Source organism: Schistocerca gregaria, chromosome 2 (assembly GCF_023897955.1).
Source record: "Schistocerca gregaria isolate iqSchGreg1 chromosome 2, iqSchGreg1.2, whole genome shotgun sequence".
Taxonomy (NCBI): domain Eukaryota; kingdom Metazoa; phylum Arthropoda; class Insecta; order Orthoptera; family Acrididae; genus Schistocerca; species Schistocerca gregaria.
This window is the reverse complement of record NC_064921.1, coordinates 961,469,495-961,496,799: the sequence shown is the minus strand read 5'-3', so window position 1 is coordinate 961,496,799 and position 27,305 is coordinate 961,469,495. Positions and strand designations below refer to the sequence as shown.

Below are 27,305 nucleotides of genomic sequence, written 5' to 3'. Positions count from 1 at the left end.
AATCCAGCCACACAGCTGGTCTGATATTCCGTTGGCTCTTACTTTGTTTATCAGGCGACAGTGCGAAACTGTATCAAACGCCTTCCGGAAGTCAAGGAAAATAGCATCTACTTGGGAGCCTGTATCTAATATTTTCTGGGTCTCATGAACAAATAAAGTGAGTTGGGTCTCACACGATCACTGTTTCCAGAATCCATGTTGATTCCTACAGAGTAGATTCTGGGTTTCCAAAAATGGCATGATACTCAAGCAAAAAACATGTTCTAAAATTCTACAACAGATCGACGTCAGAGATATAGGTCTATAGTTTTGCACATCTGCTTGACGACCCTTCTTGAAGACTGGGACTACCTGTGCTGTTTTCCAATCATTTGGAATCTTCTGTTCCTCTAGAGACTTGTGGTACACGGCTGTTAGAAGCGGGGCAAGTTCTTTCGCGTACTCTGTGTAGAAACGAATTGGTATCCCATCAGGAAATGTAGTCCCCACCCATAAAGGAGTAGCTTACAGAACCCTCATTTGACCAATAACTGAATACTTCACATCAGTTTGGAACCTGTACCAGATAGGATTGATAGAGGAAATATGGAAGATCCAAAGAAGAGCAGTGTGCTTCATTACAGGTTCATTTAGAAAGTGTGAAAGCATCACTGAGATGTTAAAACAATTCCAGTTGCAGATGCTGCAAGAGAGATGTTCTGCATCATGGTGTGCTTTACTGTTAAAGTTACAAGCAGAAAATTAACTATTTGTGCGAAAACCTTTGGGCTAGATGTCTTTCTTGTTTTTGGATTCCATTGTTGAAGAAGTCCATTTAGTATCCCAATCAGTCTCCTTTCAAGATTTGGACTATTTACTGTGGTTGTACAACCAGCTGTTTCAAAATACCTTTATGTTGAGCAAACACTTTTGAATCCCATGGCTTCTTTCAGCTGTCAGCAATACCTACATTTTGTCATCGTCACCCCATTCTTTTCTCCACGCATGACAATGTGACAAGGTCAGGGCAGATTTGCAGTGATGGTAGTAACTCAGTATTGTTTCTCATATTTTGTCTAGTCAGTTGGCTACCTCTTTGTTGGTTATGCTGAAGCCATTGGAACCATGTGCCAATTTTAAACAGATTGTCAGTGTGCGGTTAGCTTCACATGACATTCTTTCAATTTCTTGCCCTTTTTTTTCACTGTTTTCATGTCTACAGTTATGAAACCCCTTTAATGTAAATAGGAGTAACAGGATGCTGCACAAGGCATAAGAGGAAGAGAAGCACTTACACAAAGCTGGCGAAGAGGGAAACTGGAGAGGTAATAATACAAGCAGAGGAGATAAGGACAGATGGAAAGGAGTACTTTGACAAACTGGAAAGTGCAAAAATAACAATGGAAAGGGACAGAAGCATGGCAGGGGGACCTGGATCTGGAAGAAGAGAAAGATATTAAAATGTTATAAGCGGAATTATCAGTTAGAAGGATGAAAACAGGGAAGGTTGATGAGATCAATGAAATAAGTGTGAAGGTGATAAAGGTAGCTGGGCTTTGAGACATAAGAAGTGGGTACTCCCCATTTCACTGGCTCCCAATAATTATCGACTTTTTTTGCAAGCTATTATATCTCCAAACAGTTGTTTATGTAACATGTGATAAGTAACTGAAAACCTGCAAATCAGTTACCAGGCAAAGTTCAATTTAAATTCATTGTTAAATTTATTCATCTCACTGCATTTATTTGATTGATACCATTAATTTGCTTACAGATTATGTCAATGAAAAGTTACAGAGCTAATACTACAGTTTGGTAAGTGGGAAAAACCTATGGGCTAATTAGCAGAACCCAATATAATGACATACACTGTTCAAAAACTAAGCATTTTGATTTTCCAGTAAAATTACCTGAAACTAATTATCCTCTGAAACAATTAAACTTGAAGTTCTGAGATAATAGCAGTTTTCATTGTAGAATTTGCGCTAAGCACTGCTAGCTTCTGACCTTCAACTACGTACTTCTGTTACTTTAATTTCTGTGTACAATATGACATAGCGAACTAGTTTATTAACTCACTAATTAATAATTCCATGTGATTAGCTATGTTTTCAATATGGTGCTTATACTTGTAAACCAGGGGATTCACATTGAAGATGCTTAATAGTGTCCATATATTTTTCTACATTTATAATCAGTAACAGTTCTCATAAGCCAAATTTTAGTAAAAGCTTGCAGTTCATTCACAACAGTCAAATTCAACTATGCCAATTTTCAAAGTGTTATGTAGTTCACAAAATTACAGTTTGGTCTTACGCAAATCTATAAAGTGATCTGAACCGCAGAGTCTGCAGTATACAACCAGAAAGCACAGAAGCAACAACTATGTTGGTTGGTATAGGAAAGTTCATTGCAATGAGTCCAGTAGAAGTGACAGTTCAGCAAAATGTAGCACGCTCAAGTCAGATTTCACATCCTGTCATTTCTCTCTTAATAAGTCAGGGACATTACGTCAAGTTGGGTACGTCCAGAGCTCTCACAAAGATAAGTGTTTAACTGTGTGATGACAATTAACTAAGCCAATATTATATCATAAATAAGTAAATTAATACCTATTGAAAGTTTCATTTTTATCTGCGTATTTTTCAGAAAACGAGAACATTTCTTAGGTGTGAATTTTCACCTAGGTTTTTTTTTATGTTATTGTACAATGTAAGTCATGTGATTACTTAAATAAAGTACAGTTTGTGTTGTTAGTGTATTCTTACATGCTATCCATTACATTCTCTACCAAATAGTCAAAGTGAAAAGTTCAGAAATAAATGAAAAGTTCATACAGTGTGCACTCAGTTCTTTGTTTACAGATTTAATTGTTTCTATTTCTCTGCAAATTTTGAGTTAATATCCTAACTTTAGGCCAAACATTCTGAGAAATTTAATATATTAATTGAGTAGTCTAGGAAGTTTTTCTTGTTTATCTTATAGACTAACGCTAAAATTTTGTTTGCCGTGAATGTGAAGTGTATGATTTGCCTTACGATTGAAAGTTCCAGGGTGTAGAAACTGATGAGCCACAAGCACAAGCAGGGTAGACAGGGCACAACAAACTTTCCTGTTGACTCCATCAGTAGGTGGGACAATACTAGGCATGGCTTTCACTTCAACAGGGAAGCGAAGGGAAGGGGAAAACTGTCTAGGCTAACAGCAAACAACTTAATGGGGGCACTACCACATGTGGTAAAGTACCAGTGGCTACAAGTGACAGAACAGTTTTTATACGGTATGGAGGGCAAAAAGAAAAGATTTTCACAGACAGGTTGAAAATGAAATTCACATTGATAAAACAGGCAGCCTGAAAGCAAATTTTAATGTATACTATTCATGCAAACAGCCTCTGACTGAAACTGAATATATTCAAAAATTAACAGAAAAATTAGGTTCATCCAGTTATTATTCATCCAGCACCCAAAATCAGTTATCCTTATTGCATCTGAGGACTCAGGGGTAAGCTTAATGAGTTGACGAACTGCCTATTGGCTTATGTCTTGGGTTCTTCGGCCAATGTTTGTCTGATGATTATACTGACGTTTCACCAGCACGAGTTGCTGGCATTGTCAGAGCTTCACCCTCCATTGATGGTGATGAACTGGAGCCAAGCTAGCAGGTGCAGACTATATGTACTTGGCACACCAACATCTGAGGGCTTCTCCACGGTCATTTCCGGTGCAGTTCTCCTATTGCTACCTACAACGGTCGTTCGCTGCAGCATGGGAAACCAGGATCAATTTACCTTAAAGCCTTCTTTTTTCTTGTTGAAGTTATTCCCATGTTTTTGTATTTCTATAGCTTGTCTGAACAAGCGGGAGTGATACTGCTTCTCCACAGGCAGAACTTCCGTGTTGGTGAATTTTACTATGTGGTCGGTCTCACACAGTGTATGTCTACCATGGCCAATTTCCCCACCTGCCCCAACCAGCAATGTCACTTTTGTTCTTTGATCCTGGTGTTGACTGATTGTCCAGGCATTCAAACATAAACTTTTCCACATGTGAATGGTATGCGGTATTTTCCCGACATTGCAAGTGGGTCGCTTTTCTCTTTTGCCAATCTAAGACATTCTTTGATCATCTTTGTCGGTTTGAAAACTGTCTTTACGCCATGTTTGCGTGATATACGGCCAATTCTGTCCATCACTCTGCGAATGTATAGCAGAAAGGCCATACCCGACACTTCTTTCTCTGATTTGTCATTTCACTGAGTGTTTGGCTCTGTTACACTTCTAACATAACTTGAGGAGTACCTACTACCTCCTCAGAACACTTTCCAGGTGTTGCATTTCACATCTGAGGTGCTGCGGCTCACATATTCGTCCTTCTCACATTATGAGTGTATTGTCATGTCTCTTTTCTGGCTGAGGTGGTGGTTTGATAGTTTGTGCAGGTATTGGTCCATGTGTGTCGCTTTTCGATACACGCTGTGTCACAGGTTTTCGCCATCCCTTGTAACCAGCTCATCTAGTAATCGTAGTTTTTTGTCCTTTTCTACTTCCATGGTAAATTTTACGTTGGCATGGAGGCTCTTCAAGTGTTTTAGGAAGTGAACGAGCTGTTCTTCACCATAATTCCGTACAATGAAAGTATCATAGCTATCATAGCTATAACTGTATCTCACCTTATAAATAAAACAGAAAGAAACTTCCACATGGGAAAAATATATTAAAAACAAAGATTCCAAGACTTACCAAGCGGGAAAGCGCCGGCAGACAGGCACATGAACAAAACACACAAACACACACACAGAATTACAAGCTTTCGCAACTGGCAGTTGCTTCGTCAGGAAAGAGGGAAGGAGAGGGAAAAATGAAAGGATGTGGGTTTTAAGGGAGAGGGTAAGGAGTCATTCCAATCCCGGGAGCGGAAAGACTTCCCTTAGGGGAAAAAAAGGACAGGTGTACACTCGCACACACACACACACATCCATCCGCACATACACAGACACAAGCAGACATATTTAAAGGCAAAGAGTTAAGGGCAGAGATGTCATTCGAGGCGGAAGTACAGAGGCAAAGAAGTTGTTGAAAGACAGGTGAGGTGTGAGCGGCGGCAACTTCCCTATACACAAATATCCCGCACGTCCAGGGCCTCGCTGCAATGGAGCACTTCCTTTCACGCCGATCACCTGCCACCCTACCTAAAACCTCTTTCCTCGTCACCTTAGCCAGCTTCATCCTGACCCACAACTTCTTCACTTTTGAAGGCCAGACATACCAACAATTAAAGGGAACAGCCATGGGTACCAGGATGGCCCCCTCGTATGCCAACCTATTTATGGGTCGCTTAGAGGAAGCCTTTTTGGTTACCCAAGCCTGCCAACCCAAAGTTTGGTACAGATTTATTGATGACATCTTCATGATCTGGACTCACAGTGAAGAACAACTCCAGAATTTCCTCTCCAACCTCAACTCCTTTGGTTCCATCAGATTCACCTGGTCCTACTCCAAATCCCATGCCACTTTCTTAGATGTTGACCTCCATCTGTCCAATGGCCAGCTGCACACATCCGTCCACATCAAACCCACCAACAAGCAACAGTACTTCCATTATGACAGCTGCCACCCATTCCATATCAAACGGTCCCTTCCCTACAGCCTAGGCCTTCGTGGCAAACGAATCTGCTCCAGTCCTGAATCCCTCGACCATTACACCAACAACCTGAAAACAGCTTTCGCATCCCGCAACTACCCTCCCAACCTGGTACAGAAGCAGATAACCAGAGCCACTTCCTCATCCCCTCAAACCCAGAACCTCTCACAGAAGAACCCCAAAAGTGCCCCACTTGTAACAGAATACTTCCCGGGACTGGATCAGACCTTGAATGTGGCTCTCCAGCAGGGATACGACTTCCTAAAATCCTGCCCCGAAATGAGATCCATCCTTCATGAAATCCTCCCCACTCCACCAAGAGTGTCTTTCCGCCGTCCACCTAACCTTCGTAACCTCTTGGTTCATCCCTATGAAATCCCCAAACCACCTCCCCTACCCTCTGGCTCCCACCCTTGCAACCGCCCCCGGTGTAAAACCTGTCCTATGCACCCTCCCACCACCACCTACTCCAGTCCTGTAACCCGGAAGGTGTACACGATCAAAGGGAGAGCCACATGTGAAAGCACCCACGTGATTTACCAACTGACCTGCCTGCACTGTGATGCTTTCTATGTGGGAATGACCAGCAACAAACTGTCCATTCGCATGAATGGACACAGGCAGACAGTGTTTGTTGGTAATGAGGATCACCCTGTGGCTAAACATGCCTTGATGCACGGCCAGCACATCTTGGCACAGTGTTACACCGTCCGAGTTATCTGGATACTTCCCACCAACACCAACCTATCCGAACTCCGGAGATGGGAACTCGCCCTTCAGTATATCCTCTCTTCTCGATATCCGCCAGGCCTCAACCTCCGCTAATTTCAAGTTGCCGCCGCTCACACCTCACCTGTCTTTCAACAACTTCTTTGCCTCTGTACTTCCGCCTCGAATGACATCTCTGCCCTTAACTCTTTGCCTTTAAATATGTCTGCTTGTGTCTGTGTATGTGCGGATGGATATGTGTGTGTGTGTGTGCGAGTGTACACCTGTCCTTTTTTTCCCCTAAGGGAAGTCTTTCCGCTCCCGGGATTGGAATGACTCCTTACCCTCTCCCTTAAAACCCACATCCTTTCATTTTTCCCTCTCCTTCCCTCTTTCCTGACGAAGCAACTGCCAGTTGCGAAAGCTTGTAATTCTGTGTGTGTGTTTGTGTGTTTTGTTCATGTGCCTGTCTGCCGGCGCTTTCCCGCTTGGTAAGTCTTGGAATCTTTGTTTTTAATGTATCTCACCTTAGGTTTACAAGTCGCCAAGTCCAGTACCTGTGCTTCATGATGTTCCATGAAGAAGTTGGCCACCACCGGACAATGCCAGCAACTCATGCTGCAAAAACATAACTAAAATCATCAGAAAAACGTCGGCCGAAGAACCCGAGACATAAGCCAATAGATAGTTTGTCAACAAGTGGCTACGAAAGCTTAACAATCTTAATGGGTTGCTCATTCACGTTCAAGAATTAGAGTTGAGCAAACCAGCTGATATAATCTGCCTCTCTGAACATCGTGACCACTGGTACAGATATGTTGAATGTTACAGGATTCAAGTTAGCCTTTTACTTCTTAGAGAAAATATGAAGAAAGGAGGAGTTGCCACATTTGGCACAAACTGTTTTAATTTCAAGAATACTGATATTAATAACTTTTGCTCAGAGCATCACTTAGAAGTTTATGTGACAGTAGTAGTATTTCATACTAAGTCCTGAATAACAGAATGTATACACAGAGTAACCTCAGAAAACTTTAACAACTTCATAAAAAATCCAGAAGTTCTGTTGTCCCACCTCGCAGTAAAAAACAAGTAAACACCGGATGCTGGTGAGTTTAATGTGGATTTAATGAAAATCTCTGCCAGTGACCAATTATTGCAATCAGTAACAATGTCATTCAATTTAATTCCTACTGTGAACTTTGCTATTAGGGTACGTAAATACATTGAGCCTGCTATTGATAACATATTTGTAGAAAATCTAGGGAACAAAATCATATCACAAAACCAATAGTAAAGGGACTATCTGATCATGATACGCAGCATCTTATATTAAATGTTGAAACTTGCCAGAGTAAAAAATCTATAAATCTGAGTACAGGTGGGCAATAACTCAGTCAAAAATTGAAAATTTTAGGAGACTGCTGAAACACATGAACTAAAGAGATGTTTACAATACTTCTGATTCAAATGGAAAATACAAAGTATTCATTAATAAAATTAGTTTCTCATCTGAATATTGTTTTTCCTAAAGGTAACTCAAATCAAACAGAAGTCTAAAAATAAACCATGCATTACACAAGGAATGAAAATCTCATGTGGGACAAAAAAGGAGACTGTACTTACTACCAAGAAACTGCTCTGATGTTGGCATTGTAATGTATTACAATGAATTGCAAAATATTGAAGAAAGCAATACAGAACTCTAAGCACCTTTATTATGACAAAAAGATAATTACATCAGGCAATTAATAAACACAATATTCCGTATAGTGAAGACAGAGACGGAGAGGGGGGGGGGGGGGGTGGCAAAAAGGAAGAGGGGAAAGGTAGCTCTAAAAATAAATGAGACATTGGTAGCAAGTGCATGTAGTGTTGCGAACATCTTAAACAAGTACTTTGTGTCTGTTACTGACAGCTTGGGGTTATCTGGTTCAGTAAACAAAGCAATGGAATATCTGAGACCAGTCTTTACAAATAACTTCAGTAAAATGGAAATACCACTCAAGTATCCCAGAGAAGTAGCATATATCACAAAATCCTTAAAACAAAATTATTCTACTGGTTATGATAACATGTGAATGAAGTTAATCGAAGAGTGCTCACGTGAGCCGAGTTCTGTCTTAAGTTATTCGTGTAATCAATCTCTTATCAGCAGAACATTTCCTGACTGGCTAAAATATGTTGAAGTTAAGCCACTTTACAAGAAGGGGGATGATAAAGAAATGCCATCAAACTATCACCAATTTTACTTTTGTTGGGTTTTTCAAAAATATTTGAAAACATTGTATTCAAGTATCTGCTTAGGCATCTGACTGCAAATAATATATTGTCCAAGTCAGAATCTGGGTTCCTTAAGGATTCTGATATTAAGAAGGCTATTTACATGTACAGTGAGAATGTACTTAATTCATCAGATAACAAATTACAGGCTACTGGCATTTTCTGCGACCTCTCAAAAGCCTTTGACTGTATGAATCACAGCATTCTCTTAAGTATACTAGACTATTATGGTGTCACTGACAGTGCTGTGGAATGGTTCAAGTCTTACTTAACTAACAGGAAACAGAGGGTGTTGTGGTAAAATACCTGTAGAATAAGCAATCCGTCTTCATCCAATTGGGAATTAATTACATGTGTTCATTGATGTTCCCTCTTGGGCCTGTTGCTTTTTCATGTGTACATTAATGACCTCTCATCTGTTACATTGCCAAATGCTAAGCTTGTTTTGTTTACAGATGATACAAACATTGCAATAAATAGCAAGTCAGGTACAGATTTATAAATGGCTGCTAATCAAATTTTCACTGGCACTTATAAATGGTTTGACACTAATTCATTGTCAATAAACTTTGAAAAGACACATTATATGCAGTTCAGAACCTGTAAGAAATTTCCTTCCAGTCAATGTACAATATATGAGGACACGCAGGTTGAAGAGGTTGACAGAGTTAAATTTCTGGGATTGCAACTCATAATAAATTCAGTTGAGAAGGGCGTACCACAGAATTACTGAAGTGCCTACACAAGTCTAAATTTGCTATGTGAATGATGTCACAAGTAGGAGATATAAGTATTAAAAAAACCTTGCATACTTTGATTACTTTCATTCTATTATGTCATGCGGAATCATATTCTGGGGTTACTCATCAAATCGAGCAAAAGTTTTTAGAGTGCCAAAGCGAGTAATGAGACTTATTTGTGGTGTAAATCCAAAAACATCAGGTAGAAATCTGTTTAAGGAACTAGATATTCTAACCATTGTTTCTCAGTAAATTATTCCTTAATGATATTTGTTGCAAATAATACGTGTCTATTTCCAACCAATATCTCACTACATAGTATAGGAATAAGAACAATGTACATAAAGACCTGAAATCACTTACTGTGGCCAAAAAGGGGTCCAATATCCAGAAACATACGCTTTCAATAAACTGCCAGCAACTATTAAAAGCTAGGTTTACATTTTGAACAGAGCCTGAAAAACTTCCTGATAGGCACCTCCTTCTACTCAATAAATGAATATCTTAACAGCGACTATTAGACCAACTTAAGTAAAAACATTTGTTAGATTTCAGTTTTGACAGCACTTTGTCACATCAGTCAAGATTAGGTATTTTGTGTATTATAAATTTATTAGAAGTACACAACTGTGTTTCATTCTGACAACATATTAATTCTGGAAACATTAGTAGTTCCAGTTTACTGTAAAGTATTCACGTATATTTTTCAAGAAGAATATAATAATTCCAATCCCAAAGAAAGCATGTGTTGATAGATGTGAAAATTACCAAACTATCAGTTTAATAAGTTACAGCTGCAAAATAATAACACAAATTCATTACAGACGAATGGAAAAACTGGTAGAAGCCACTCTCGGGGAAGATCACTTTGGATTCCGTAGAAATATTGGAACATGTGAGGCAATTCTCACCTTACGACTTATTTTAGAAGAAAGATTAAGGAAAGGCAAACCTACGTTTCTAGCATTTGTAGACTTAGAGAAAGCTTTTGACAATGTTGTCTGGAATACTCTCTTTCAAATTCTAAAGGTGGCAGGGGTAAAATACAAGGAACAAAAGGCTATTTACAATTTGTACAGAAACCAGATGGCAGTTATAAAAGTCGAGGGACATGAAAGGGAAGCAGTGGTTGGGAAGGGAGTGATATAGGGTTGTTGCCTCTCCCCGATGTTATTCAATCTACATATTGAGCAAGCAGTAAAGGAAACAAAAGAAAAGTTCAGAGTAGATATTAAAGTCCATGGAGAAGAAATAAAAACTTTGAAGTTCGCCGAGGACATTGCAATTCTATCAGACACAGCAAAGGACTTGGAAGAGCAGTTGAACGGGAGGGATAGTGTCTTGAGAGGAGGATATAAGATGAACATCAACAAAAGCAAAACGAGGGTAATGAAATGTAGTCGAATTAAGTCGGGTGATGCTGAGGGAATTAGATTAGGAAATGAGACACAAAGTAGTAAAGGAGTTTTGCTATTTGGGGAGCAAAATAACTGATGATGGTCGAAGTAGAGAGGATATAAAATGTAGGCTGGCAATGGCAAGCGAAGCGTTTCTGAAGAAGAGAAATTTGTTAACATCGAGTATAGATTTAAGTGTCAGGTAGTCATTTCTGAAAGTATTTGTATGGAGTGTAGCCATGTATGGAAGCGAAACATGGACGATAAATAGTCTGGACAAGAAGAGAATAGAAGCTTTCGAAATGTGGTGCTACAGAAGAATGCTGAAGATTAGATGGGTAGATCACATAACTAATGATGAAGTATTGAATAGAATTGGGGAGGAGAGGAGTTTGTGGTACAACTTGACAAAAAGAAGGGACCGGTTAGTAGGACATGTTCTGAGTCATCAAGTGATCACAAATTTAGCATTGGAGGGCAGCGTGGAGGGTAAAAATCGTAGAGGGAGACCAAGAGATGAATACACTAAGCAGATTCAGAAGGATGTAGGTTGCAGTAAGTACTAGGAGGTGAAGAAGCTTGCACAGGATAGGGTAGCACGGAGAGATGCATCAAACCAGTCTCAGGACTGAAGACCACAACAACATCATTCACATATTTGGACAATCTCCTAACAAATGATCAGGGAACTGAGTATTATATTCAAATGTTCTATGTTTTTTACGTTTTACTTTCTGACATGTTACATACTCATGAGGATTATCCCATTTTTGGGTCCATGGAAAAAAAAAACTGAATCTAATCCAATGTAATTATTTCTTATTGTGAACCTACATGTGATGCGGTTGACTGTGTTACATTTCCACAATGATGTACTGGGACAGTGATCAATTATCACCATTGACAGTGTCAACTAATAAGAACATATGATAACTGTGCAATCTTGTTTATTTTTGGTGTGTCTGCTCAACTTGATAGACATCGTGTTATTCTACTGGAACTGTGCCGCCACTTACATACAGAGTTTAACTCTGTGACATTAATGTTAACTGTTTTTATGCCACACTGAAATATTACTAAATATCCCATTGAGGTTAGGTCTACAGCACTTGGACTGTATAGCAAGAACTATGAGTAAGTGGAGAATGTAGATATTCATTTACCTACATTTCACAAAGGCTTGTGAACTGGAACTGGCCATGAACAGTAACTTTTAATAATATCAAAAATGGTATCAAAAGTGACTGAAATTCAATTCTATACACAGTGTGGAGTACATTATTGGAATTATCCTACCATCACCAACTTTTATCAACCAGTTTCAATGATCAAAAGAAGAGGCACCAGCTGCCAGAGCAACAAAGCAGGTAAAATGAATTATTTACAGCCTAAACCCCTACAGTGGTTATATAGATTGATAAGATGCATATGGACTCAGGAATGTGTCTCAAGAATGGGGACAGGGAGTAATAATCCAGGGTTAAAGAAGGGAGACAGCAAAGTACATGACAGCTATTGAGGGATCACATATATCAAAAACAGCAAAAACAGTGGAGCGGATACTGGAAAGAAGAGAGAGGGGAAAAAATGGATGGTCAGTTAGAAGAGGAGCAGCACAGCTTTTGACATGGTAGATCAACAATGGACACACTGTTTAGTAGGAGACAGTTGACAGGAAGGCATTGGGAGTAAGGGAAATACCAGATGATGATTTTCTTCTTCAGTTATTGAAGACATATGATAGCATCTTTACTGTATGCATCTTTACTAATAGCAGCTTCACTGTATGGTTAAATGATGATGGCGTCCTCTTGGGTAAAATATTCCGGAGGTAAAATAGTCCCCCATTCAGATGTCCAGGCGGGGACTACTCAAGAGGACGTAGTTATCAGGAGAAAGAAAACTGGCGTTCTACAGATCAGAGCATGGAATGTCAGATCCCTTAATCGGGCAGGTAGGTTAGAAAATTTAAAAAGGGAAATGGATAGGTTGAAGTTAGATATAGTGGGAATTAGTGAAGTTCAGTGGCAGGAGGAACAAGATTTTTGGTCAGGTGAATACAGGGTTATAAATACAAAATCAAATAAGGGTAATGCAGGAGTAGGTTTAATAATGAACAGGAAAATAGGAATGCGGGTAAGCTACTACCAACAGCAAAGTGAACGCATTATTGTGGCCAAGATAGACACAAAGCCCATGCCTACTACAGTAGTGCAAGTTTATATGCCAACTAGCTCTGCAGATGATGAAGAAATTGATGTAATGTATTATGAGATAAAAGAAATTATTCAGGTAGTGAAGGGAGTCAAAAATTTAATAGTCATGGGTGACTGGAATTCGGTAGTATGAAAAGGGAGAGAAGGAAATATAGTAGGTGAATATGGATTGGGGGGTAAGAAATGAAAGAGGAAGCCGTCTGGTAGAATTTTGCACAGAGCATAACTTAATCATAGGTAACACTTGGTTCAAGATCATAAAAGAAGGTTGTACACATGGAAGAAACTTGGAGATACTAGAAGGTATCAGATAGATTATATAATGGTAAGACAGAGATTTAGTAACCAGGTTTTAAATTCTAAGACATTTCCAGGGGCCGATTTGGACTCTGACCACAATCTATTGGTTATGAACTGTAGATTAAAACTGAAGAAACTGCAAAAAGGTGGGAATTTAAGGAGATGGGACCTGGATAAACTGACTAAACCGGAGGTTGTACAGAGTTTCAGGGAGAGCATAAAGGAACACTTGACGGGAATGGGGGAAAGAAATACAGTAGAAGAAGAATGGGTAGCTCTGAGGGATGAAGTAGTGAAGACAGCAGAGGATCAAGTAGGTAAAAAGACAAGGGCTAGTAGAAATCCTTGGGTAACAGAAGAAATATTGAATTTAATTAATGCAAGGAGAAAATATAAAAATGCAATAAATGAAGCAGGCAAAAAAGGAATACAAAAGTCTCAGAAATGAGATCGACAGGAAGTGCAAAATGGCTAAGCAGGGATGGCTAGAGGACAAATGTAAGGATGTGGAGGCTTATCTCACTAGGGGCAAGATACATACTGCCTACAGGAAAATTAAAGAGACCTTTGGAGAAAAGAGAGCCACTTGTGTGAATATCAAGAGCTCAGATGGAAATCCAATTCTAAGCAAAGAGGGGAGCAGAAAGGTGAAAGGAGTATATAGAGGGTCTGTACAAGGGCGATGTACTAGAGGACAGTATTATGGAAATGGAAGAGAATTTAGATGAAGATGAAATGGGAGACACGATACTGCGCGAAGAGTATGACAGAGCACTGAAAGACCTGAGTCGAAACAAGGTCCCGGGAGTAGACAACATTCCATTAGAACTACTGACGGCCTTGGGAGAGCGAATCCTGGTGAAACTCTACCATCTGGTGAGCAAGATGTATAAGACAGGTGAAATACCTTCAGACTTCAAGAAGAATACACTCCTGGAAATTGAAATAAGAACACCGTGAATTCATTGTCCCAGGAAGGGGAAACTTTATTGACACATTCCTGGGGTCAGATACATCACATGATCACACTGACAGAACCACAGGCACATAGACACAGGCAACAGAGCATGCACAATGTTGGCACTAGTACAGTGTATATCCACCTTTTGCAGCAATGCAGGCTGCTTTTCTCCCATGGAGACGATCGTAGAGATGCTGGATGTAGTCCTGTGGAACGGCTTGCCATGCCATTTCCACCTGGCGCCTCAGTTGGACCAGCGTTCGTGCTGGACGTGCAGACCGCGTGAGACGACGCTTCATCCAGTCCCAAACATGCTCAATGGGGGACAGATCCAGAGATCTTGCTGGCCAGGGTAGTTGACTTACACCTTCTAGAGCATGTTGGGTGGCACGGGATACATGCGGACGTGCATTGTCCTGTTGGAACAGTAAGTTCCCTTGCCGGTCTAGGAATGGTAGAACGATGGGTTCGATGACGGTTTGGATGTACCGTGCACTATTCAGTGTCCCCTCGACGATCACCAGAGGTGTACGGCCAGTGTAGGAGATCGCTCCCCACACCATGATGCCGGGTGTTGGCCCTGTGTGCCTCGGTCGTATGCAGTCCTGATTGTGGCGCTCACCTGCACGGCGCCAAACACGCATACGACCATCATTGGCACCAAGGCAGAAGCGACTCTCATCGCTGAAGATGACACGTCTCCATTCGTCCCTCCATTCATGCCTGTCGCGACACCACTGGAGGCGGGCTACACGATGTTGGGGCGTGAGCGGAAGACGGCCTAACGGTGTGCAGGACCGTAGCCCAGCTTCATGGAGACGGTTGCGAATGGTCCTCGCCGATACCTCAGGAGCAACAGTGTCCGTAATTTGCTGGGAAGTGGCGGTGCACTGCGTAGGATCCTACTGTCTTGGCGTGCATCCGTGCGTCGCTGCGGTCCGGTCCCAGGTCGACGGGCACGTGCACCTTCCGCTGACCACTGGCGATAACATCGATGTACTGTGGAGACCTCACGCCCCACGTGTTGAGCAATTCGGCGGTATGTCCACCCGGTCTCCCGCATGCCCACTATACGCCCTCGCTCAAAGTCCATCAACTGCACATACGGTTCACGTCCACGCTGTCGCGGCATGCTACCAGTGTTAAAGACTGCGATGGAGCTCCGTATGCCACGGAAAACTGGCTGACACTGACGGAGGCGGTGCACAAATGCTGCACAGCTAGCGCTATTCGACGGCCAACACCGCGGTTCCTGGTGTGTCCGCTGTGCCGTGCGTGTGATCATTGCTTGTACAGCCCTCTCGCAGTGTCCGGAGCAAGTATGGTGTCAATGTGTTCTTTTTTCCATTTCCTGGAGTGTATAATAATTCCAATCCCAAAGAAAGCATGTGTTCACAGATTTGAAAATTACCGAACTATCAGTTTAATAAGTCATGGTTGCAAAATAATTACACGAATTCTTTACACACAAATGGAAAAACTGGTAGAAGCAGACTTCAGGGAAGATCAGTTTGGATTCCGTAGAAATGTTGGAACACATGAGGCAATACTGACCTTACGACTTATCTTAGAGGAAAAATTAAAGAAAGGCAAACTCACATTTCTAGCATTTGTAGACTTAGAGAAAGCTTTTGACAATGTTGAGTGGAATACTCTCTTTCAAATTCTGAAGGTGGCAAGGGTAAAATACAGGGAACAAAAGGCTATTTACAATTTGTACAGAAACCAGATGGCAGTTATGAGTCAAGGGACATGAAAGGGAAGCAGTGATTGGGAAGGGAGTGAGACAGGGTTGTTGCCTCTACCCGATGTTATTGAATCTATATATTGAGCAAGCAGCAAAGGAAACAAAAGAAAAATTCAGAGTAGGTATTAAAATCCATGGAGAAGAAATAAAAACTTCGAGGTTCGCCGGTGACATTGTAATTCTGTCAGAGACAGCAAAGAACTTGGAAGAGCAGTTGAATGGAATGGACAGTATCTTGAAAGAAGGATAAAAGATGAACATCAACAAAAGCAAAATGAGGGTAATGGAATGTCAGGTGATGTTGATCGAATTAGATTAGGGAATGAGACACTTAAAGTACTTGTAGTAAAGGAGTTTTGCTATTTGGGGAGCAAAATAACTGATGATGGTCAAAGTAGAGAGAATACAAAATGTAGACTGGCTATGGCAAGGAGAGCGTTTCTGAAGAAGAGAAATTTGTTAACATCGAGTATAGATTTAAGTGTCAGGAAGTCATTTCTGAAAGTGTTTGTATAGTGTGTAGCCATGTATGGAAGTGAAACATGGACAATAAATAGTTTGGACAAGAAGAGAATAGAAGCTTTCGAAATGTGGTGCTACAGAAGAATGCTGAAGATTAGATGGGTAGATCATATAACTAATGAGAGGGTATTGAATAGAATTGGGGAGAAGAGGAGTTTGTGGAACAACTTGACATAAAGAAGGGACTGCTTAGTAGGACATGTTCTGAGGCATCAAGGGATCACAAATTTAGCATTGGAGGGCAGTGTGGAGGGTAAAAAATCGTAGAGGGAGACCAAGAGAGGGATACACTAAGCAGATTCAGAAGGATGTAGGTTGCATTAAGTACTGGAAGATGAAGAAGCTTGCACACGATAGGGTAGCATGGAGAGCTGCATCAAACCAGTCCACCACCACAACACGCAACATGATAGCATCCCCAGAGAAAAGGTATAGGAACCTTAGAGAGAAATGGAGTTCGAAAACAACTGAAATTCTTTAAGAAATTTACTGACAAAAGCTTCAGCTGTGTCCAAATCCAAGTTGGAGGGACTGGTTTGGAAATGTTAACTGTGTCACTATTATAATGGACAGGAAGGAACTGTGATAGAGACAAAAGAAGCTCACAGAGGAAGTGATGTGAAGGTATTGTTATTTGCCCATGAAACTGCGTTGTGGGGAACCAACTCTAAGGGTATTCAAGAACTAGACATTTTAAATGGGAAATAATATCTAGAAATATGGCATGAAACTTAGTGTGGCATTAAGCAAGACTATGGTGGAAAGTGGAGACAGAGAAAGTAAATGGCAGAATACTGGAATTGTGGAAAACTTTAAATACTAAGAGAGTGTGATAATGCAGAATGTAGGCACAGAGGCAGAAACTCCCAAAAGAGTACAGCAGAGCAGTTCATTTCACCTGTTTGAGGGATTTAGGCTGGGGAAGGGAGGTGCTGATGAAGTGTAAGGAAGTGGTATACAATATGCACTTCTCACTCGTATTGACATAGGCATTAGAGACCTGAACAGTGACAAAACAAGAGGAGATTAGACTCCAAGCCAGTGAAATGAAATTCCGGAGAAATGAAAATGAGGAGAGACAGAGCGAGAAACGAAGATCTGAGAAGACTATATTGAAATGGTTTAGACACAAAGAAGGAATGGAACATAGATTAATACCGACACCAATCCCAAGTTCGAGGGCAAGTGGGATATCCAGAGCAAGATGGACTGACTCGGTCAAGAACAGTTTAAGAATAAGGAATATGGACTGGAACAAAAACTTAAAGAGGAATGGTGGAAAGATGGGTGAAAATGGAGAAGTGCTACAATTGTCCCATCTCTGCCTGATGCTGGATAAATGGAAAGTAAAAATGATGATGAATCATGGAATCCCTTTAGAACACACCTCTCTTACTAGAATAGAAAGAGTTATGCATGTCTGTTACTATAACAGAAATTCTAAAGCTGTTTAACATTACACACACATTCTATAGATGGTAAGTATCCATTTATGTCAAAAGGGTGCAATTTATTAACATCTTAATGGAATTCAGAGTTTTGGCAATACAATACAGATCTATACCTGCATAAAATAGTGGTACTTTCTTAAACAATCTTTCTCCTCTTTTGATAAGAAAAAGAGACATTCCAAGAAAGAGCCAGAATTCCGTCACTGTTCAGCAGCCTCTTTTAAGCTGCAGCTGTTTATGGACCTATGGACTTTCTAAAGCATTTTCTCAATGTAAAGATGCTTCTGGTTCCAGACTGCAAGCTTACACCACTAGGAGTGATAAAGATTTGAGAACTGAGAATCATTTTGTTTCCTTGAGTGGTCAAAGAAGTGGAGATCAGTCAAAACAGAGCACTGCATTATGTGGGCAGGTGTGACACAACTAAGATGCAGCAGTGTATGGATGAATTTAGATCATTATCCAGAATACATGTGGCACCAGGAAGTTTTATTAAAACTTCCAGTCTTACAGATCAGTTATTACATGTTAAAAAGAGTGGGAACCAAGAACTGAACTGTAAGGACAATGATATTTGATGTTATCCTTCCTGGTATCAGCCTGTTGTGTGCGATTAAGGCCAGTCATGCACCATTATTCAATATTCTAGCAGAGAATATAAAAAGTGGTGATCTTAACGTCTTGAATATGTTTTTTTATTGATTACATGTAAATAAAATGAATAACTTTGACAGCAGGAATCAGTGAAACTGTGGAGGACTGTTTATGACTGCTTAGCAAAAAAAATGTAATGTATATTACTACTACTACTACTACTACTACTACTACTAATAATAATAATAATAATAATAATAATAATAATAATTCCAAGCTTCCATCAGAATTAGCTGCATTTTTCATTTTGAGTTAAACATTAAAGATAAGAAATTTGGAAAGTGTGCCATTCTCGGCCTGTTGATGTCAGAGAAGAGTTTCTGTGAGTGAAATGTGGCAGGTGTTATCTGTGGTCAAGGAACAATTGGAGGCACCGTGAGCTTGTGCGGGATCTCGACAAGAGGCTACCAGGAAACGAGGCAGTAAACACGGAATTGGGCGGTGAGCACGGCAAGTCTGAGTACTGCTCAGCGACGATATTTTAGCACTTGGCCCTTATCGAATACACGTGGTAACGTTACAGTAAACAAGTATAAAGGTAAGGAAAACTCATCGCAACACTTTCAGGTCAGTTGTGCCCCCAGTATCAATCCCGATTACATGCCCAATCACGTTCAGCCAGCTGAAGTGCCCTTACTCGCAGGTGCAGTGATATTGTGGATGAGTAATACTACAGCCACAGCGTTGCAACATCATCATGGCAAATCCCTCCACCCGGGGTGGACCAAAACTATCAACCGAAATCCACTAACGTCTGTCTGGTATCCAGCGGTTAGGGGTCAGCATCTGTTCGCCTAGATGGTGCGGCTGCAGCAACCTTCCTGATCTCAACAATCAAGTCGTATTCCTCATGATCTTTCCTCAGAAGGACCACCACCAAGTTAGTTTTCAACTTGAAAACCAAACATGATGATAACACAAGGAATGAATCCACTACCCCGGGCACCAGTCACAAGGCTTGCTTTACCTGGTCATCGGATTCTGGGGGACCAGGAGCACCATGTTACGCCTAAGGTTGAGAACCAGACGACGTCCAAATTATTACACACAAAATAAAGACACTTCAGCGGTACACTTAATACTAATACTCTTTTCAAACTGGGCAAGATCAAACAACTTACAGATGTGCTGCAAAAATTCCATATCAAAATCCTTGCAATCCAGGAAACACGATTTATGGACGAAAACCATTTTGATACAGACAACTACAGGATCTACAAAGGTTCAAATGGCTCTGAGCACTATGGGACTTAACTACTCTGGTCATCAGTCCCCTAGAACTTAGAACTACTTAAACCTAACTAACCTAAGGACATCACACACACCCATGCCCGAGGCAGGATTCGAACCTGCGACCGTAGCAGTCACGCGGTTCCTGACTGAGCGCCTAGAACCGCTAGACCACCGCGGCCGGCGATCTACAAAGGAAAACAAGCAGTTAAAACTAATAAGAAAGGGCTAAAACAGTTTGGCACAGCATTTGCAGTCCACACAAATCTATCAGTGACTCTGTCATTGACTTCCAGTCTGCCTCAGAACGTATATCAACGCTCTCCATCCAATCGGCCAACAAAGCATATACCTTGATCAACGCACATGCACCCACAAATAACTATAACAAGAAGAACCGCCAGAAAGTGGATGACTTCTGGAATGACCTTGAAGAGACGACAAACAAAATTGCCAAACACCATGTAATAATCTTGTTAGGCGACTCTAATGCACAATTAGGTAAAGAGAAAAAATACAGGAAAATCACCGGAATCGATACTGCCCACAAGAGAACTAACAAGAATGGGGAAAGATTGATAAGCTTTTGCGAGAATTTCGGCCTCATAATTATGTCAACAAAATTTAAAAAAAAAAAAAAACAAGAAAACAATAAGAAACTGTATACTTGGAAGTCGCCCAACACAATGTTGGGTGAATTCCAGATAGACCATGTGGCCAATGTGAAAACAAGAAGAGAATTTCTTGACTCAGACCACCATCTTCTTCAGATAAAGACCAGATTACAACCCAATAGAAAAATGCCAAAACTAAACAAAGTGCTGAGAAAACATCTTACAGGAAATTAGTCAGACAAACACCACAAACTGGACAGAACTTGTGGACGTCCTCAAATCCACGATGAAATTGGGTCAACCCCTGAGAATGAGAAAACACAGGTGGTGGAATATAATGTGTGTCCAAGCAATAGAATAAAGGACCAATGCCTGGAAAAACTTCAATAGTCGCAAAACATCAGAAAAATGGCAACAATTTCTAGTAATCCAAAAATAAACATCGAAAACTATTGGGAGGGGAATAAAGAAATTATGACAAATGGTGACTAGATGAGATAGAACAGGACTTTAAGAAGAACAACACCAGGAATTTTTATAAGATGTTTAAAGAACATATTTCAGGATACCAGCTACCCAATCTTTGTTTCAAGAAACCGGATGGTTCACTAGAAGCTAACATGAAGAATAACTGCCAAATCCTCGCAGACTATTTCAACAAACTTCTCAACTGCGAAAGACCTACACAGGATATTCACTACGAGACGTCTACACCAAATCCTGATGCTAAACCGCCAACCATCAATGAAATAGTAGAAATTATCAAGGCACTCAAAAACAATAGAGCCCCAGGAGAAGATGGAATTAATGCAGAACTATGGAAACTAAATGATTAAAGATTAACAGGAAAAATTCACAAAATCATATTAAACATTTGGGAAACAAAACAGATCCCTTCTGAATGGAAATGCGCTCTCATCCATCCACTCCACAAAAAAGGGGACAAAACTGAACCAAATAATTACAGGGGTATCTCACTCATACCGGTCACATATAAAATCCTATCAAAAGTTCTCATGAATAGATTAGAAGAACAAGCTGACCCACAAATAGGAGAATACCAGGCAGGTTTTCGCAAGGGACGATCGTGCATAGAGCAGATCTGGAATCTGAAAATGACTCTCCAGATGAGAAACACAGTGGATACTTTTGTAGATTTTAAAAAGGCCTATGACTCAATAGACAGATTAGCACTCTGCAAGATGCTGGAAGAGTTCAGCATTGACAGAAAGACAAGAGCAATCATTCGGGAAACATTAACTGACACAGTCTCCAAGGTTAAATTTATGGGGGATATCTCAGAACCATTTGAAATCCAAACTGGAGTGCGACAGGGTGACGGACTTGCAACATTACTCTTTAATATCATTCTTGAAAAAATTATCAGGACATGGGAAAAAGGAGTCAAAGAAATCCAAATTGGCATCCGAAAAGATAATAGAATCAATGTGAAGTGTTTAGCTTTTGCGGATGACCTTGCAATCCTCACAAATAATAGAAAAGAAGCCACTAACGCCATAGAGAAGTTACACAAAATTGCACAAAGAACTGGCCTGCAAATCTCATATGAGAAAACCCAGTACATAGAAAGAGTGCCACAAGACAAATTGCCTATTGTGACAACCCATGGGAAAATCGTACAAGTACCACATTTTAAGTACTTTAAGATCAATGAAGAAAGAATAAAAAAACTACGGAAAGCATATAAACTCATGTGGAACTATTATAACAAAAAGTCCATATCCATTAACGCAAAATTGAGGCACTTCAACGCTGTCGTACTTCCGGAGGCACTGTATGCATCTGAAACAACACAAATAGGTTGGCAAACTAAAATCAAAGAAATAGAGAAACAAGAAAGGAAAATTCTCAGGAAAATTTTTGGCCCGATACAAGAGCAAGGAATCTGGAAGAAGAGACCAACATCAGAATTATATAAATACACAGACAAGATTACAGATACAATAAGAAAAAGAGGATTGCAGTTCTACGGACATATCCACAGGATGAATGAAAACAAAATTTCAAAGCAAATTCTTAAAGTCATCAACTCAGGAAGGGGAAAAACAAAATGGATAAAAGAAGTTGAAGAGGACCTCAGACAAGCACACATAACAGTAAACGATGCAGAAAATAGAACTGAATTCAGGAACATCATCAAAAAACATTAATTTGACACCACAACACAGAAGAGACCAGGATGCAAATGGACAGCAGAGCAAAAGAAACAACACAGTGAACACATGAAGAAAATTGGGCTCAGAAAAAACATAAACAATCATCATAAAAAAATTCAAGCTCAAACACTCTCTTAAATGGGAATAATCGAAAATAATAATAATAATAATAATAATAATAATAATAATACTATTATTGCAATTAATCAAATAATAAAACCTGGAAAATGTCAGATTTGGCACAGGATAAAGGTTATTCATTTCAACAATGAACAACTTAATAAAGCTAGTTTGGATTGTGAGAAGTATTGCCTTTCACATATAAACTGTTTCATCATTCTTGTTAATTTATCACATCTGATTTCAAAGCATGAATTCCATTTTATTTTTTAAATCTACAGAAATCCCTACTAACAAACATCTTTAATTGGCTACAAAATAAGTAGCAAGAGCTTTGATAATAGGCTTTCTTACATTTTTAAGTCATTACATGTTTTAATATATCCTATATGTCTCTTGAGAAAAAATATCGATGTTATGAGAGAATTATGTAATATGATAATCCTCCTTTCAATCTACAATGTATAACTATCAATGTTACTTAATTATTGGAAAATAGTGCTTAGTTAAATTTCGTGAATATATTTCACATGGCAATGTCCTCTACAGTCTCACAATAAAGACATGTTGGCCATTAGTATAATAATTACATAAATTAAAGAGCAAAATGTGAAGAAATGTCATACTGTTCTGTGTTCTGTGAAATGGAACAAAACCAATAAATTACAAACCTGCATGTGCATCAATTTGTTTAAGTAGTGTAACTTGTACTAAGTCCCATATATACAGACTTCCAAGACTTCCTCCAAGAATGAGTGTCATCCCATCCCAGGCTAGACACCTGCAAATTAAATTTGTTCACTCATTAGCTTCAGTACTATTGCTTAACAAAAAAAACAACCAGAGATATTGCACAAATAAAGTGAAGGCCACACTATGGTCTTGTTACAAAATCTTCAGCACTCTCTGTTTCCTTGATAAGTTTAGAGCGGATCATTCAAAATATGAGGCAACACAAATAAGAATAATCTTTGAGTGAATCAGTGTTACTATTCTGCAAAAAAAAAAAGGAACATAATTTTACAATTTCAACAAGAAAACTATATCAAGTGTAGGTTGCTTTAACTTAGAATACACTACAAGTACAATGCTACTGCTGTCTCTGGTGTTGTGTGGGAACAAATATCCCCTTATGTAGACTGTGATCACCATATGATATTTTGACTCACTGCTCGCACGGTGTGGCAGGTGGCATATTGCTTTCAACTGAGAACAAAACTAGATGAAATAAAATAATAAAAAATCTTGGATGGAATATCAACAATATGAAAAGGATAGACTGCTACTCACCACTTAAAGAGGTCACTGAGTGTCAGACAGGCAACTGAATAAAGAATTGTAGATATAATTCAGCTATCGGACTAAGTCCTCCATCAGATGTCGACAAAACACACAAAAACACATACAAACGTGGCCACTATCATCTCCGACTGCTAAAGGATGGATGGATATGGGCACTCAACAGTGTAGTCTTTAGCGCCCGAACAGAAACAACAACAGACGAGTGTCACTAAAATGCAGCAAGTGATAAAATAGGATTAAAATTAAAGGTGAAAGGCTACATAGGCAGTTTGCACGTCAGCAGTTGCAAAGTGGAAAGCAGCACATAAAGAGGATAACTGCAAGAGAACGTAGGTAAAAGGGTTAAAATGAAACACATAGCACATGTTTGGAACTGGCCTATTACAAGTATAAAAAGGAGTGGTAAGCCACTCGGCAACACACTAAAAATTCCAACCTAAAATTTTTGGCTGAAGCCCAGAAACATCACAGTACCTTAAGACTTTCTTGACACTTGCCTCATCATCGGCTAGAATCGAGGGCAGATCCCCACTAATATTAACTTCCGCCCTGACAGAACGATATAAATCACACTCAACTAAAATGTGGCGTACAGTGATTCATACGCCACAGGCATCACACAGCGGGGGTTCCTCTCACCGTAATAAGAAGGCATCCGTAAGAGGACAGTGCCCTATGCGAAGAGGTGTAAGGGTCACTTCGTCACGCCTAGGTGACCGGCAGGAGGAACACCACGGCTGGATGGTGGGCTTCACCAATCGCAGCTTATTTTCCCTCGCCGCCAGCCATTCCTCCTCCCACAATTGCATATACTTCCGCCGCAGCACAGAAACAATACCTTGCAAAGGAATAGAACATTGTGTCACCTCCGGTAATCTGCAGGCGTCCTTGGCAGCTCTATCAGCTTGTTCATTTTCCTGTATGCCCACACGCCCTGGCACCCAGCAAAAGGACACTTGCTTGCCCTGTCGTTGGAGGATGTACAGTTGGTCGTAAATCAGCTGTTCCAACTTCTCCGCTGGGTACAGGTTCTGCAGTGACTGTAATGCGCTCATTGAGTCAGAGAAAATTAGAAAGTTTTTGCCCTGAGTACACTGTATCTTGTCCAATGCCTTCAGGATCGCGTGAAGTTCTGCGGAAAAAACAGTGTATTCCTGGGGAAGGCGAATCCTGATGACATGTTCGGGGAACACTACTGAGCAGCCAAGAAAATCCCCCTGTTGGGTTCCATCAGTGTATACTACTGTAAAATCATGATGCCTATCTAAAATGTTAAAAAATAAAGATTTGAAAGTAAAATCTGATGTACTGTCTTTCTTAAAATTTGCCAAATCTAAAATCAGTCTGGGCCTCTAGAGGAGCCAAGGTGGGTATCTGCTCCAACCTCGACATGAAAAATTAAAACCGGTCACACCCATCTCTAAAATGCAATCCTTTGCACGAATCCCATAGGGCCTTGTTGCTCGTTGCCAGTTGCGAAAAAGCCTTTCCAGTGGAGGCTGAGCAACAGTGTGGTATGCAGGCGTGTATGGTGTGGATAATGTTTGACAGGCCTGGCGCACCATTAGTAGACGCCGCCAGAGGTGAAGTGGCGGTTCACCTGCCTCTGCACACAGGCTCGGTATGGGGCTCGTTCTGAACGCCCCAGTGGCCAGCCGAATCCCCTCATGGTGCACCACATCCAACAGCTTCAAATAAGTGGGTCTTGCAGACCCATACACCGTGCATCCATAATCAAGCCAGGATCGCACGAAGGCTCTGTAAAACCGGAGCAGACAAGTCCTGTCTGCTCCCCATGTGAGGTGACTAAGACATTTAAAAATAGACAGCACCTTAAGAGATCGTTTTTTTCAGTTCCTTAATGTGTGGCAGCCACATAAGCTTAGAATCAAAAGTGAGGCCCAGAAACTTCACCGTGTCTTTAAAATTCAGAACGGTGTCCCTCATCCTCAACTAAGGCAAGTCGAAAATGAAACGAGAACGGTTAAAAAGAACACACACCGACTTATCAGTTGAAAACTGAAAACCACTCTTCTGTGCCCAGTCATCCAAATGTCAGAGAGTTAGTTGCAACTGACGAGTCATCGTTGCAAGGCTTGAAGAAGAGCAAAATACAGAGAAATCGTCCACAAACAAGGAACACTGCACAGGACTTTTCACAACAGACATAATACTATTAACAGCAATAGCAAAGACCGTCACACTTAAAACACTATCTTGAGGGACACCGTTCTCTTATTCAAAGCAACTAGGCAGTACGTCTCCGACTCGGTACCGAAAATAATGTGGCGACAGGAAGGACCGAATAAAATTCGGAAGACATCCATGAAAACCCCATTCGTGGAGTTGCCTGATGATAAGATGCCTCCAAGTAGTGTCGTATGCCTTTTCAATGTCAAAATATATTCCCAACAGGTGATACTGGCGCAGGAAAGCCTGTTGTATGGCCGCCTCCGGGAGGGCCAGGTTATCAAAGGTGGAGCGATACCTCCTGAACCCACACTGAAAGCAACTAGGGAGTTGTCTGGATTCTAATATCCAGACAAGGCGGCAGTTGACCATCCGCTCCAAGGTCTTTCCCATGCAGCTAGTGAGGGCAACACTACGGTAACTACCCGGGCACGTGCAGTCTTTCACAGGTTTTAAAAGAGGAATTAAAATTGCTTCAGGCCACGAGTCAGAGAAGTGACCGACATCTAAACTAGATTTAGAAGTCGGAGGAGGATTTCTTTATTTCTCCCTGTGAGGTGCCGCAGCATGCTAAGTGGATTCTATCCTGACCAGGGGATGTATCACGAGCCCCACACAATGCAGAATCCAGTTCCCACATGAAAAACGGGCAGTTGTACTCTTCTGTATTGGGTGAGCGGAAGTCAAAACTGCTCCTCTCAGCAGCCACTCTGTGGGGCTGGAAAGCTGGATTCTGACTGGCGGTTGCAGTAATAGCTGCAAAATGAGCCGCCATAGACTGGGCAATATCTTTTGGGGTCGTGTGGAGAGTACCATTCCACATTATAGCAGCCGTAGGGCACCTCGCTCCTCTCCCAGAAATTCTCTTGATGGTCTCCCATACAATGGAACTTCGTGTAGAACGATTAATAGTGTTAAGGAACTGCTGCCACGACCTCTTCTTGTTCTCTCGTATAATCCGACGACACTTTGCCATCGCCACCCGAAAAGCTGCAAGGTTCTCTACAGTTGGTCGTCATTTGAACCTACGCAGAGCTGCCCGCCTAGCCCTGATTGCACAGCGGCATTCGTC

General features: G+C 40.7%; 1 protein-coding gene across 1 annotated transcript in view; it reads right to left on the bottom strand.

Moving 5' to 3' along the window:
- The window catches only part of LOC126335440 (protein FAN-like), a 185,014-nt gene that overhangs the window by 16,913 nt on the left and 140,796 nt on the right, over positions 1–27,305 (bottom strand). Inside the window, exon 17 of the mRNA XM_049998722.1 lies at positions 23,413–23,522. Within this exon, the coding sequence (XP_049854679.1) occupies positions 23,413–23,522 (110 nt within the window). The remainder of the gene's footprint in view (positions 1–23,412; positions 23,523–27,305) is intronic.